The sequence below is a fragment of the Acomys minous genome, assembly GCF_964271855.1.
Source record: "Acomys minous genome assembly, chromosome: 17".
In the NCBI taxonomy this organism is placed as follows: Eukaryota; Metazoa; Chordata; class Mammalia; order Rodentia; family Muridae; genus Acomys; species Acomys minous.
In genome coordinates this window covers 10,196,171-10,212,486 of record NC_140500.1, presented here as the reverse complement: position 1 = coordinate 10,212,486, position 16,316 = coordinate 10,196,171, and the positions used below count along the sequence as shown (strand labels likewise).

At 41.3% G+C, this 16,316-nt stretch overlaps 1 protein-coding gene across 8 annotated transcripts in view; it reads left to right on the top strand.

Annotated features, from left to right (window-relative positions):
• PIK3C2G (phosphatidylinositol-4-phosphate 3-kinase catalytic subunit type 2 gamma) overlaps positions 1-16,316 on the top strand; it is a 332,391-nt gene that overhangs the window by 100,910 nt on the left and 215,165 nt on the right. For all 8 annotated transcript variants that reach the window (XM_084766217.1, XM_084766214.1, XM_084766215.1 and 5 more), the window contains 3 exons: positions 488-602; positions 4,437-4,567; positions 9,983-10,171. In XM_084766217.1, the coding sequence (XP_084622343.1) occupies positions 488-602; positions 4,437-4,567; positions 9,983-10,171 (435 nt within the window). The remainder of the gene's footprint in view (positions 1-487; positions 603-4,436; positions 4,568-9,982; positions 10,172-16,316) is intronic.

Below are 16,316 nucleotides of genomic sequence, written 5' to 3'. Positions count from 1 at the left end.
AGGATTCCGAACATGAATAATCTTTCTATTTGTGTGTGAAGGAACATCTCCCTTGTGAAGCCCTACCACTATTTTCATTCTGCAGCTCATCTGCTGTGCTGATTTAAATCTTATCATCCTATAAATTTAGAATTTTTAAATGCCCAAGAAATGTAGTTACTCAGAGGAGAGAGAGGAAAAAAATCTCTCAAGAACTACCATCCCTTCTGAGTTCAGACTCTCATAAGACCAGAGTGCAAATCTGACATTTCACCAACAGCCAGCATTAACACATGCTACTGTATTAACAGTTACACATGAAAATAAATGTGGTGTCTATGAAAACCGCCTTTCAATGAGGCATGATAGCAGTAAGCTGTCAATCAGTGTCTGGACTTGTGGAGTACCTTATTTCTCTTCTGCTTTCCATCCCAGAATAAGCATGTGCGGACACATAGCTATTCTCTTGAAGTGACTCCTGTCTGTATGTGTGTGTTGTCTTTTGCAGAAAGTCTATGCTGGGGTCTAGACTGTTCAGCATGACACTACAGAGTGAGCCTCCCATGGAAATGATAGCTCCGGGAGTATGGGATGGGAGCCAGCCTACGCCACTGACCCTGCAGGTGAGTGTCAAGCTATGAGATTGAAGTACACACAGCAAATCTACATTGTCAAGGTGTGTGGTGGCCAGTTACAGAAACACTTTCTATCTATCAGGGTCATGCATTTTACATGTCCTCTTCCTCCAGCCTAAGTCTGGTGTCTTTTGTGTCTTTTGTTTTATACCTAGCACTCTCTGAGCAATTTTCTGTCTGCTTATATAGTAGCAGTTCAATGTATCACTTCAACAACCTGAATGGTAGCAGCAACAGCTTGCTTAAAGACTTGCTATCTTCGTTAAAGGTGCCCATTCTTCTTGTTGTTGTCTAAAAACAGTCATCATTGGATATTATTAACCTAGTACCTCACAGCTGCTTTTTCATTGCCATGTTTCATTAAATTTTCTTCTATTGACTTGGTAGTGAGACAGTAATAGAAAAAAAATCCATTTTTATTACCTTTTTTTCTTTGTCTTAAATCATGTCTACTTTTTGTGATTTGTGATGGTGAATAAAAGTGCTCAACCACTCCGGGCTTTGTTCACACTGCCAGCAGCACCTTATTTGCTGATGGCTGTGGTGCATTGTATTGGCAGAGACCAGCAACACACATACATTGCGATGTAGAGATGTGGGGTGTAGACTTTGCACTTTTACAGAAACTGGGAAGCCCCCTGTTGGACACAGTTTCTCCACTTGGCAGGATTTGGGATGGGGCACTTCTTTATAGTCTCTATTCCCCCTCCCATCCCCCCAACCCTCTCCCCCCCCCCCCCCCGTGCACTGTAGGATGCTTAGCAGCTTCACTGACTTCTAGCCAGCAGACAAACCCATTCACCAGTCCTGACAGTCAAAGATGTCTCCAGATGTTGTCATATGTACGCTGGAAACAAGACTGCCATCCACTGAGCATTATGCTGGAGATGTCACTCACAGAGCTCCAGGTCACAGATATGAGATGAGATGGGTAAAGGGACAGAGTTTAATAATATACACAAAATATGTTGAAGATGGAAAAGAGTGACTTCCATAAAAATGTGCCTGTACATTAGGGTATAGAAAGCCTCCCAGGAGCCAACTAAGTGACACTTTTAGCAGCAGCCTGATGAAAAGAAAGAGGTGAGTGCGTGTGTGTAGATCTCAGTGAGTCGGGTCTAAATGATGACTGACTGGCACATGCCATGTTGTAGCAGGACACAGAGAGACATTTCAACTCAATAGGAAATTTACCATAAACACGCTTTCTGGAATATGCTTAAGTAAGAAATTGATTCAAGATTGAATTTTAGGGGCTAACTCTGTTACTAAAAGTGTTTGCGTGGGCACTAACATCCCTACCTAGAACCCATGTGAAAAGTGGCTGACATTGTGGCACATGCTTACAATCTAAGTGCCAGAACTCGGAGAAGGTAGATCCTTGGGATTCAGTGGTCAGTCTACCTAACTGAATTAGTGCATCCAGGACAGTGTCTGACCTAGTCTCAACGTAACGGGGTAGGGAGGGGTTGTGCCTGAGAAATGACACATGAGGTTCTCTTCCAGCCTCCACATGCACACACACACACACACACAACCTCACATGCATGAACACACACACACACACACACACACACACACACACACACACACAAGATTAGGGGGTTGTAAGAAAATTGAAAGCACGTCCTGTAACCAGAGTTTTTCCAGCATATAAGTATAGGTCTGAGAGAAAAGCATCAGGCTGGGAATAGGCAGGTGAAGATCATAGCCTCAGCTCCCTCATAGAAAACAGTAGAGCACTGACCAAGTAAGTCTTCAGTTTCCTGGTTCGGCCGCTGTGCACTCAAAAAATGTCCTCTGTAGTCAGTCAGGCCTTTGATTCTGATTATCCTTACATTATGAATGATAGATGCCACAGTGCAGCCACCAAATGTAACTGTGGTGGGATGGGTCACAGAAAACAGTTCTTGAGGTAAATACTGCTGTTAGATCCCGAGACTGGTGATGTGAGCAGAGCCAGTGGACAGAGGGAAGTGGATATGAGTGCAGAGTGGAAATGGAGAAGCAGATTGCTGCTTGCCCTTCCCTGCCTCTCCTCATCACCTTGCTTGCACTTGAATGCAATCCATTTGAATGACTCCATCAGGATGTGTGCATGTGTGTAGGAGCACATGCGTGCATATGTGTGTAAAGGCCAGAGATCAACCTTAGACTAGACATTGCTGCTCCTCAGCAGCCACCCGCCTTGTTTTTCGAGACATGGTTTCTTACTACCTTGTACCTCACCAACTAGACTAAGCTAGCTAGCCAGCAGCCCTGAGATCTGCCTGTCTCTGTCTCCATATGTCAAGCACACACCACATTCTGAGAGAAAGCCTGTTGGTCTGCCTGAGACTGACTTCATTATCTTTGTGTCATCATCTCTAGTTTCACCCATCTTCCTGAAAAGATGCACTGTACCTACACTTCATGGTTTACTGAGAAATACTGCAGCTATTTCTCATGGTAAGCTGGAAAACCAGCACAGGGCCAGCATTCGTGTTCACTTCCACAGTCTTGAGAGTCTTCAATCTCCCTGCCATTTCCTCCAGACATAACATAATACCAGCTCATTAGCTGCTATTTCTTGTATTATTATTTTTTAGAAAATATTCATGTATGAATACTATATTAACATTATTTCTAGAACTCCCTCTCCAACTCTTACAATGGCCCCCAAATTAATAACCTCTTCTTTATTGTTGTTACACAAACACACATATGTGAACACACATGCACACATACATATCCATTTACTGTTACTTGTATGTACACATGTCTGGGATTGACCACTTGGGATTCAGGAGGCATCCTTGCTACCTCGCAATCTCTATCCACATAAAAAGGAATATGACTTTGGGGACTGACTTGATGTCAGCTAAGTCACCCAATCAGTGTTTCAAGATTCATCTTGGTAATACTAACATTTTTTTTGCCTTGGATTATTTTGTTAATTTTATCATGTTGAAGAGATAATTAACAAATGATAACAAAGCTTATACAAAAATAAATATTATGGATTAAATAGAATGAAATGACCTATTTTCACATAAATAATAAGAAAACTAAATAGATTAACCTGCACTTCAAGCTGTAACTCACACAGTCTAGAATGTTCCTAAATTATCCCTATGATACTAATCTAACAACTCAGCAAAGCACAATACATTCTGTGGATTTGTTAACTTTGGCATGAAAAATTATTAGCCTCAAGAAAAAATATGGAACTCCAAACTGTCTAGCTCACAGAAACATCCTGTTGCTGTCGTTGTTGCTAAGTTTTGTTGTGTTTGCTAAAATCAGATTAGCACTGAAATGAGGGTTAACCAAAAGAGTATCTAACCAGGGGACAGGGGAAACTGGATTCCTGTCCTGACTATAGACAGGACATCCAGAGACAAAGTAAAAATATTGATTACACATGGCACATGGCAAAGGGGGCTCAGAAAAGGTGCAGACTTTTGAGTGTGGGGACTTTGGAGAGTCCCTGTTTCCCCCAAGGGTTTCATGAAAAACAGACACCAAAGCAATGAAGTGGAAGAAAGTGACCTTAAAGCTCCACGGAGGGGAAACATATTCAAAAGTTCATAGATTGTCATTCTTATACTAAAACTGCAAGAAAGCAATCTAGACAATATTTGTTAAATTATTAAATACCATTTATATTTGAACACCAACTCCATGTTCCAATGAATCTTTTAAAAAGTATGTTATTCAATAAAAACACAAAAATAGAAATTATTATTTTCCTTCATTTCTACAAATCTCAGTAAATATGGTTAAACTACAAATATACTTGCATACATGTTTAGTACATAGGAAATCACTTCTTTGTTTCAGATAGCTTTTCCAGCTGCCGGGTACGAGTATATGAAACCTGATTTTGAAGACGGCAGAACTGACCGCGAAGAGCCACCAAGAGAGTGTTTAAAGCACATCGCCAGACTTTCCAAGAAGCAGTCTCCTTTGCTGTGAGTGAGCCAAGCCTGGGAATAGCCCTCTGTTCTCCTCTCAGCAGCCACATGGAAAGCACTAGGGTCTTCTAGAGTGCACCCAAGGAACGTGCACTCCTCCTCACATTTCCTAAAGCCACGTACGCTAGACTATCAGCTCCTGTTTACAAACTGAAGAAGTGATTTTGCTTCATTCACAAAGACTTTCGATGCGTCATAGCACCTTTCACTTTAGATGGAAGAACGGTATGAAGCTGGAACTAATTCAGTTCAGAGCACTAAGGGCAGCAAGTGATTGGGTAGATGTCACATTTTGCAGAGAAAGCATCACTCAAGTCACTCAGTACATTCTAGAAAGCTGTTTCTGTAAGCAGCGGACATTGACATTTAATTATCATGGCAGATATTTTCCCTCCATTTATTTATTTATTGATTGATTGATTGATTGATTGATTTAAATCACTTTACATCCTGATCCCAGCCCTCTCCCTCTCCCTCTCCCTCCCCTCCTTCCAGTCCCACTCCCACCACCACCTCCTCTCACTCCTCCCTCTCCTTCCTCCCAGAGAAGGGGAGGCACCCAATTGGTACCAATCCTCCCTGGTATCTCAAGTTACTGCAGGACTAAGCACACCCTCCCCCACAGGGTTGTGGCAAGGCAGCCCAGCTAGGGGAAAGTGACCCACCCAGCAGTATGTAGCAGATTCAGAGACTGCCCATACTCCTATTGTTAGGGGACCCAAATGATGACCAAGCCGCATCTTTGCTACATATGTCTAGAGAAGGTCTAGGTTCTGGCTACGCATGCTCTTTGGTTGGTGGTTCAGTCTCTGTGAGCCCCTGTGGGCCCAGGTTAGAAAGAACAGAAATAAACCACCTATAATAAGCATTAAGTTCATTAGTACAGAACTCTTACATTTTGTCAACCAGCAATTCTCTAAATAAAGCAAAAATCACTTGGTGGAACTACAAGATAATTGGTGGCATTTGTGCATCCTATCTGGTGATATGTGAGTCATGGCTCACCAGCTGTGCTCATCCATAATGAGCTAGAGGCACGATCCTCAGAAGTTGTATACATGTTCATATATGCATCAGTATATATGCACACATGGCTGGGACCACACTGTGATAATATGTGTAACAGGAGGCACTGTACTTTAAGGGAAAAAAAGCATTTAAACAAAGGAGTTATAGCTTTTGTGTGATCCCTGTGAATACAAGGTTAAGAATGGGTTAAAGAATTAGTAAAAATCATGAGCATCAAAGCAGGGGGGAAGGTAAAGTGTTTTTCTAGGTAAGAGTTGCAGTGGACCTTGGGAACAGTGACTCAATTAGGGACAATAGGTTCACAGTTCAAAATGCACGACATTGATTTGCCTTTGGAAATAGGTCACCTAAGCCCCCATAGAACTCAGGATAAGAGATGGGTAAGGCCAGGCTTCAAGCTGACCACTGGGCAGACAGTAGCGTTATTTCATGGAGACACTGTCAGTATGGTTAAGCCCAAGTGTGAGCATCCACTACAGCCATGGCTGGTGTCACCGTACTTATTGCTCTGTCTAATTTAGGCTCGTTCATACACTTAATTCTTCTCTCCTCATTCATTTGCAAGAACCAGGAGAAGGAGTTATCTATCCTGGTTTTGTTGTATTTTCTTGATTGCTATGTTTCCGTCCCTATCCACTGTTGTTCTTACATAGTGTGTGTAAAATGAGCATGCTCTAAGAGCTGATGCTTCCTCACATGGCATCTGCCATTAAAAGCTCCCATCCGGACTTAGGAGTTAGGGATGACGGAAGCATTTCATGGTCCTCTTCTTTTGTTTGTTTTGTTTTGTTGGTTTTTGTTGTTGTTGTTGTTTGGGTTTTGCTCTTGTTTTTGTTTTTGTTTTGTTTTGTTTTCAAGACAGGGTTTCTCTGTGTAATAGTGAACTCTCTTTGTACGCCAGGCTGGCTCGCCTCTGCCTCCCTAGTGCTGGGATTAAAGGTGTGCACCACCACGCCTAGCACTCATGGTCCTCTTAATGCAAGTACTGATACCCTCTTTTCACGTCATTGCCACCTCCACCACATGAAGCCTCTTTCACTTCTTAACTTGAAAAAAAAAAAACAGTTTACCTTTAAAAAGTGCGTAGTTCTGTATGTGATTATAATGAGAGATTTTAAATATGAAAAAGACGACACTGTTTTGAAATATTAAACATATTTAAACAAAAAGATCAAATAGAGCAAATTATAATTAGATATATTCATTTACATATTAGGAGTCTGTGCCTTTAAACTAACCCTGAGTGCATGGTAGTTAATTTTACTTTTAATGTTTTGAATTCTAACTTTTATTTTGAGAATGTAAACATGTATGATGAAATTTGATCATACCGTTTCCCTCCTCCAGCTCCTCTTACTCACCTAAAATACTTTCCTCCCACATCCATCTCTCTGTGCCTTTTTCTATAACCCACTGAGTCTGATAAGTACCGCCTATGTACATAAGGGTGTGGGGCCACGCCTCGGAATACCAGAAACATATCAGTAACTGCATTCTCAGAACAGAATAATGCACACCTTCTGTGTTTATGCATTGCCAATTGATCCTCAATGTTAACTGATCCTCGGTTGGTGTGTGTATGGAGAGGACCCCCCACCCACCCATGGCAGGATTTGGCTAAAATGACCATGTGTGGGTCTTATGCAACAACCATGGCTACGGAGGGTTCAGGAATCAACTGCCATGTGATGTCCAGAAAACGATGTTCCTCAGCTTGGTGCTCCATCTTCCAAGTTTATGTTATTTTATGCTCCTCTTCTTTGATGTTCCCTGAGTCCAGGTGATTGAGTGGTTGATAAAGATGTTCCACTTTACAGTGTGTGTAAAATGAGCATGTTCTAAGAGCTGATGCTTCCTCACATGGCATCTGCCATTAAAAGCTCCCATCCGGAGCTTTTATTCTGAGTTCAGTTTCCAGCATCCAGAGTGTGCTCGTGTGGCTTTGTGTGTGTGTGTGGGGGGGAGGTGTGGGTGTGTATGCAGGTGTTTGTGTGTATATGTGTATGTGTGTGAGTATGTATGTGTGTGTGTGCAGATGTTTGTGGATAGAGCTTACAACTGTATTTACATCTAGCTCCTGGAATCCAACATCCTCTACACACACACACACACACACACACACACACACACACACACACACACCCATACCATAGACTCATACAGAGACATATGCATAAGATATTCATTAGTTTAAAGATATGCATTTTAACAATGAAATACCCCAATTGAATTCTACTTAGTTTTCTGCTTCAGATTTTGTTTATGTTATTGTATACATCTAAGAAGCAACATTTCCTTCTGTTTCACTTAAATATAATTATTCATGTTATGTGCAGTACAGGCTCATTCTGGCCTGCGAGAACAGATGGATCGCAGCCTCCGATGTGTGGAGTTTCCAAATAGCATTTAGTTTGGTAACTAGATTCGCTTAATGTTTTATGATTTGCTTGGTGAGTTAATTCTTTCTTCTTCCAAATTAACCACGCTTAATCAGCACCAGGAAGTTCAGAATCAAGATCCACTGCAAAGGTCACTGTGATATTTGTGAAAATAGAAAGGAGAATGAAAACTTCATGTCAACCACGAGAGTGATTCCCTGTACGTGGGAAGCTGAAGGCCAGAACACATCGGAAGAATTTATCCTGAAGTCAGTGAATACGTCTGCATTAGCATGATGTGTACCTGGGACCAGATGGTTCCTGGGGACTTACGAACTTGTAACACAAGCAGAATGTACAGGAAGCCGCCATGTTTCCACACATGAATTTCTCTGTGTCAAGAGACAAAGAATATTTTCAAAAGGAAAATGATGTATAGTCTGTTTTTTTTTTTTAAACAGAAAAGGACAGACATCAGACCTTAATGATAATGAGGCAGGCAGGAATTTCAGAACACCACATTGACAGAAGGAAGAGAGGCAGGCTGGAAGCTGGACATCCACACCTGAGTGTTTAGTTACTATTTATAACCATGTATTCTTCCATGGTCTGCAAGGAGATTTAAGATGAATGTAGACTTCAGAAGGTGAGCAAAACTGAAGAACAGAAGTTCTGACTGTGAAAATACAGGAAGCTCACCCTCGAAAAGGAAATACCTCATATGCCCACCAAGATAAGATTACATAAGGGAATTGTAGGATTTTCATGCAAGAAGATAATAGCCACTAATTACAAAAAAACTGGACTATTGACACACTCAACAAATATGGACACTTTCAAAAGCATTTAAGTGAAGCTGACCATAAGTGAAGGATTGTGTTAATCCAGAGTGAAAGAAATCAACCCTCTTCTTGCTCCTGGCAGCATGGAAATGCTTGTTCTGTACACTGACAGGAGTCTGGTTGCTAGTTGGTGAATTCATTTGTCAAAATTCATTGAGCTGACTCTGTGCCTTTTATTTTATGTAAACTATGCATCCAGAGAGCAGCACAGAGGAATAGCGTCCCTCTGTATTAGGGAAGGAAGTTACCCAGAACAACACATCCCAGGGTCTTTTAGTATTGATGGGAAAACAATAACCAACAGAAGGATCTAGACATGAAAGTCATCTGGACACACCAATATTTCCATCTTACTGCTGATGGGAACCTCCGCCTCGCCAATCATCTAATACCCTCATTGGAAGCTCTGGCTGATTTAAGACAAGCTGTATTGTTGTTTAGGAGAGGCAAAAGTCAAAAGTGGACATAGAGGAGGCCATGCAATGGGTCCTGTTCTCTCAATGGACTGGATGATTTTGCTGGGCTGACAGCAACATGACAAACTACCCTGAAGTCATCCTCTGTATCTTAGATTGGTGTCTCTGCTTCAGGTGGAGCCCTTAAGAGAGCGTATCAGAACTGTCTTCACTCCAAGGTCCAGTGAATTCTGTCACCCAGGGATAAAGGGAGAGCTTTGTGAAGTTAGGCAGAGAGCGTTCTCAACTCTGGTCGAACTTCTCTGAAATGAGTAAATATCATTCTTAGATGAAATATTTTCCTCATAGACCCACTTGCTTCTAGGATGGCATATTATAAAGGAAGAATAGGAAAACAAGCCCACTCCCCTCAGACACATGCACAAGATTCACAAAGAAGAAACACATACTTTACCCACAAAAATGACACACTTTTAAAAAGTGTCAGTGGTAGTGGGTAGAAAATTAAATGTGAATTATCTGAAATGAAGGTGGGTTTTGTTTTTTGTTTTGTCTTGTTTGGTTTTCTCTCTAAAGAATACACTGGCAGAAAATAAGCTGATAGACTAACTAAACTCCTCATGATAGAGGACTAGTTTTCTAATGTGAACCAAAACACTGTTCAAAAGCCAGAGCGATGTTCTGTACTGTGCATTTGCAGCAATACTCAAATGTCCCCACAATTTCCAATCTGTTTTTTTTTTTCAGGCTTTCTGAGGAAAAGAGAAGATATTTGTGGTTTTATCGTTTCTACTGCAATAATGAAAACTCCTCCCTCCCTTTGGTCCTGGGTAGCGCCCCTGGATGGGACGAAGGGACAGTTTCTGAAATGCATTCCATCTTGAGAAGGTGGACATTTTCTCACCCTTTGGAAGTGCTTGGTCTTTTGACTTCCAGGTAAGACTTAACATAACAATATGCATGCTGATATGTGTTAGGAACAACTTAAGAACAAGACTATGCAATTAATTGCACAGCTGTTCTGTTTGTTCGCATTTTCTGTAGCTATGGACATTAATTTTAAATAAAAGCAAGCTGTGCACATAAATTGCAAACACTCTAAGCTTTAATTGTATCTCCACACTAAATATAAGTACTAATTAGTGGATATAGTTTCTTAAGTGAAGAGTCCAGTTTCTCTTCAAAAGAAACAGCTGAGGAAGCTGAGGCAGGGGAATTGCTGTCAATTCAGTGCCAGCCTGGCATGCATAATCAGGTCCCTGCCCGCACCTCAGTCTGAACTTCCATTTCTCACTAAAACATAAGATGGGTCAAAGCTCTGCATCACCACTTTGCAAGGTTTTAGTCATTTTTCACTGAAGACTTAAACTAAGAGCATAATTATTTTCCCATCATTCCCAAATCGACTAATGAACGGAAAATTGGATCAAAGTCTGACATCAGCAACTGACAGAGAAGAAAACACTGATGTTTTATCTAGTAAAGTAGTCGTATGCAGAATATACAGATTAAAAGTGAGGAACGGAAAGAAACAGCCCAGTTCTAAAATAACGGATCTGATAAACACTTCAAGAAAAATACACAAATATTCAGTAAGTACATGAAAAGACACTTAACATGAAAAGATACTTATTGGCTACTGAAAAAGATGCTAAGGAAGCCAAGAAAAGCACATGAGATGATTTTCTCAGCAGGAATGACAATAATCAAAAAGCATAAAGCATCGCTGAGAATGCAGAGAAACGAAGACCTCACTGTTGAGGAGAGAATGTGAAACAGGTACAGGCACAGGGAAACCAAGCCTGCCCAGTTTTTCACATGGTAAACACAGAGTTATAATATAGCCTAGTAATTCCATTCTTAATTTTATACCCAAGATTGGTAAAAAGAATTATGCCCACTCAAAACCCACATGAAACTATTGAGCGCATCATAGATCATAAAAGACACAGAGAGTACAGCAATCCAAATGCCCAACAAAAAAATAAGGTGTTCTCTGTAATGTCATAATAAATTGGAATAAAACAGATATATGTGACAATGTGGGTGAACTTTGCAAATAGTGTACTAAGTGAAATAAGCCACAGACCAAAGGCCATATGTTGTGTGATCCTATTTGTATGAAGTATGCAGGATGAACAGATCTGTAGAGGCAGTAAGTCCATTCATGGTAATGTAGGGTCAGGGCAGATTAGAGGTAATAGTTCCAGGGAGAGGTGTGTGTGTGTGTGTGTGTGTGTGTGTGTGTGTGTGTGTGTGTGTGTATACAATAGTTATAAGTAGAGGTGAGTGTGTGTGTGTGTGCAATTGCCTCACAAATTAAAATACATTGAGTGATATTTAAATTATATTTTGAAAAGCACTTTTTTGGACCAGCAATAGGGTTCGCTGTTTTAAAATGCTATCAACCAAACCTGATGATCTGAGTTTGTTCCCTGAAAACCCTGAAAAGCTGGTGGAAGACAATTGACTCCTGCAGCCTGTCCTCTGGCCTCCATATGCAGGGAGCAGCACTCTGTAGTACATGGCCATGTATTTGTACACAACACATACACACACACACACACACACACACACACACACACACACACGTGCACACACACACACACACCCATGCACACACACACACACACACACACACACACACACCCATGCACACACACACACACACACACACGCACACGCACACACACACACTTAAAACAAACTTTAAAGAAAAACACTGCTTTAAATTTTTAACAAAATAAAATTAATGCCGTGGCACACACCCTTTATTCTAGCACACTAGAGTTGTGAAAGCAGAAGGATTGTCATACTCTAAAGGCCTGAATAGTGCCATGCCAGCATGAACTATGTCATGGAGAGACTCGAGTAAAATGCTGAAACGAAAACCATTACAGTAATGCCTATTAATATATGCAAGATTTTGAAGTTTGAATTTTGGGACAACTTTCTATGTCTTCCCAACAGGCTGTCTTCATTAAGAGTCACCTTAGTTTACACATTTTCTGATTACTTTAAATGTTAAAAAAAAAAAAAACAACACCTGAGATGTTGTTCTAGAGATCTTTTTTTTTTTTTTTTTAGAAAAAAAAAAAGGTAGTAATTCTGTGTACTGGCTTATAAAATGAGAGAATCTCCTGGATTCTATAGTCTCTGATCCCTAAAACTTAAGCCCAATTCTTCTCTACCTAAACAGATGTTGAAAATCTATTTGACTGCAATTTTCAGTGTACAGGTCAAAATTTTAAATTAATGATTCTTTCTATTATCTTCATTCAATACCCACAATAACTCTAAGAAGTAAACACTATTATCTTCCCAGTGTTACCTTCATGAACACTGAGGTTCATGGACATTGTCACCCTATGACCCAGTACCCTGAGGTGCTGAGAATTGGGTGTAAGCAATGGTACAGCTTCCTGAAAGTATTAGTGGCATTTCTGTTGTAACAGGATAACCCCCAGCAAAAAGCAACTTAGGTGAAATGGATTGTTTTGACTTGCAGTTCTAGGGCAATAGAATAAATAGTGTTGGGGAAGGCCTGGCCTGAAGGAACTTGAGGCTGGCCTGGATGTTAAGAACAGAGATAGAACAGAAAGTGGGGACAGGCTACAGAGCCCTAAAAGCCTGTCCACAGCAATGCACTTCCTGTAGCAAGACTCAGCAACCTCACAACAGCACCACCAACTGACAAAAATGTTCAAACACATGAGCTTTGGTGGCTAAAAGCCTGCACTGCTCCTACAGAGGAGCCGCCTTGGGCTCCCAAAACACACATATAGAGGCTCTCTACCACTGTTACTGCAATTCCATTGGCTCCAAGGCCATCTTTGGGCGTCATTTCATATTCAAATCACGATTCTGCCCAGACAATTGGGCTTTTTTTTTCTAGTTGTGAACAGCAATGGCTATATTATCACACTCATGACTTTCCTTCACTCAGCAGCATTCTCTAGAATAATCAGATTTAATAGTCAGAGATGAGCAGAGCTACTGTTAAAGCAGAGACCTGCTTATTAAGACACGTTCCGGGAACCTGGGTGAGTCTTGCTCTGATTGCTGGCTTTCGAGCTCCTTATCACGCGCTAGAGGAGGTCACTGCAAGGTCAGCGTGTTTCCATCGTGACCATCCTGTGACTCCCACTCTCAGTTTAACCGAACTGTTAAAGAACTTGAGGACAAGCTGTTTCCAGAAATGAGCCTTTGTGCAGCTCTAAATTCAAAAGCGGCTTTTCTGAGGACAGCGTGTGCTGATTATGGGAGAGAGCAAGGAAAGGCTTCTTCTTCGGGGAGTTCTATTCTTTCTCTTTTCTTTTAAGAGTGGTGTTGTTTAACCTCTTGAGAACTGGCTTACTTTAGCTTGAGTTTAGAAAGTCTTTAATACTGCTGTTTATTTCATCCTGTCTGAAAACTCCCCCACTTCATTTGTGTTTTTCTGGGCAAGAGGCATACTGATACTTAATCTACCTAGAGTAGACTACTTAGTGTTCACACATCCACCACTCAGTACTCGCAGAGTGGCCGCTGGGTACTGGTCCTTCCATTAGAGAAGGCGTAACAGCAAAGACCTCGCCTGAGATCGATGGTTCTAGGCAGATAGTTGTTGTTTTCCTGAGCTTTGATATAAAAACACAAGGATCCTATGGCTAATAGCAAGTAAGTTACTGAAGCAATTAAGAGTCATTTTAATGAAAAGATTTATGTCTAAAAAACAACTCAGGAAATTACATCAGGAACTTAAATAAAAGGCTGACAAGGCACCAAATCTTGCTCCCCTCACATGATGCAAAATGAACCATGCCATTGCTTCTCTTGGAGAGAGGGATCACTGGCATCCTTGCACAAAGCCGCTCCCCTGTTTATTGTGCGAATTAATTTATACAAAGTCTTCGGTCTTGGCTAACAATGTAAATGGGAAGAGTGGGATTCACAACAGCAAGGCAATTAACACTTCCATTACCTAGATATCCTATTAAGCTATGGATTGTAATGTTGCTTTTCCACTTATTGAGCAAAAATATGTGCAATGCACTTAATCAAAGAGGAAAAAAATAAGCCATGGTAACTTTTGCTAAGAAAAATACACAGTCTGTAAGAAGAGGCCACCACATGATGTGTTCTACTTTAATTAAAGTTAAGTAGGAGAGAGAGGCGAGTTAGGCCACGGAGAGTAAGGACACACTCATAGTGAATCTCAAGCTTCACTACAGAGTTTGCAAAGATTTCTTCAAGAATGGCAGCATGTGTGTGGCCACGATGATAGTAAATAATTGAACATAATAGAATTGCATGGGATACAAAATTGCAAATTTTGACTTCAGGAAGATTGTGCTGTGCCTTTGTGATCCAGGCAGGAAATGTGGTCCCTGGAATCTTGTTGGCAGGCAGACTAGTATTAAAAAGAATAATTCTAGCAACAACATGGAGAAAACATTTTTGTTGTTGTTTTTTGAGACAAGGTTTCTCTATGTAGCCTTGGCTGCCCTGGATTCACTTTGTAGACCAGGCAGGCCTCGAACTCAGAGATCCACCTGCCTCTGCCTCCCAGAGTGCTGGGATTACAGGCATGCACTACCACGCCTGGCTCAGAATCCATTTGTGAAAAGAGATGGCACAAGGATATTAGCTGGTTGTCAGGTTTAGGAATAGTCCACTTGCAAAATCATCCTCAGCTTGGTCTGGGTACCAGTAGAGATCCACAGAGTTTACTGGAGAAATATTTCAGAAGAAAGCCAGAAAGAAGGAAGAGGTAGTAAAGAACTCAAGCTTAAACTAAGTGTTGAGAAAACCCGCCATGGACTAGCGCATGGGCCTTAGAGGGAATAACAGAGTTGAATAGCACAAAGAAGCTGAAGTGTCTTGTTTACAGCATAAGGCTTAACATAGGCTCTCTGGGAGGTGCCCAGTGTGCAGTTGCATAATGAGAGCAGCGGCTTTGCAGAGAAAATAAACCCCAAAGAATAACAGCCAACTTAAGATCTGCAGACAGTAATGGAAGCCACAGAGAGAGAAGAGACAAACAGATTATTAGAAAATAGGGATAAGGGCATGTCTTTGTAGGAGCAGCACACCATAAGAAAGGCTGGGGGACACAAGGGGAGAGTAGTCAAGTGATCAGAGGGGATCCAGGAAAGGTGCTTAGTATCCATACAAGGAAATGCTTTCGAGAAATAGTATGTGAATTAGGCCTTAAGAAGAGAAATGAAATTAGAAGAAGTGCCATTGGGCATAGTAAGAAAAGTTCCTGCTTTTCAACTATTTTTAATCTTTGTTTTCAGATAACCTATAAAATCACTACTTGTTTATGGAATACCCGGTGACCCTTTGCTATAGTTATATATTACAGAAAGCTTAAATTAAACTAATTAAGATATTTTACTTATCAATTTGTGGTGAGAATGTTTAAAATCTATTCCTTTTGCGCGGTGACAGTTGCAGTTAGTTCATCCCCAGCTCTCTATGTGAGCGCGGAGACAATCAGCGAGACCGGAACTCCTCCGCGTACTCTTTCTGTGCACTTGGCTTGGGGGTTCACTACCCTGCTTTCGGTTCACGGCTGGTCCAGAGCCCTGATGCACTTTGATAAATTACACTGCTTAGCATTTGTGCTAATCACCTTTCTGTTGCTGTGGAAAATACCACGACCAAGGTCACCTTAAGGGAGAACATGTGTGTTTTAGCCTACGGTTCCGGGAGGACAGAGTCCATGCATGGCTAGGGAAGTGTGACCTGGTAGCAGAAGCAAGAAGCCAGCTGCCTGGTCACATTTCACCCATGCACATGAACCAGAGAGAGCAAGAGGTGGTGTGAGGATATGACCCCCCCACCCCCCCCCAAAGCCTCTCCCTGCTTATGTGCTGCACCTCATAAGGTTCTATAACCTCTCCAATCAGAGCCACAGACCATGGGGGGACATTTCCCATTCAAATTGCCACACTATTGTTATGTCGGCGCTGATCCATTTAGAGCATAATAAATAGTAAAAGATTCAAGGAAGGTGTTTGATTTTATATGTGGACAAGATCGTCTCTAGTGCAAAGATCCGAAGTCCTTCCTGGAAATATGGTAAGCCTGCCAC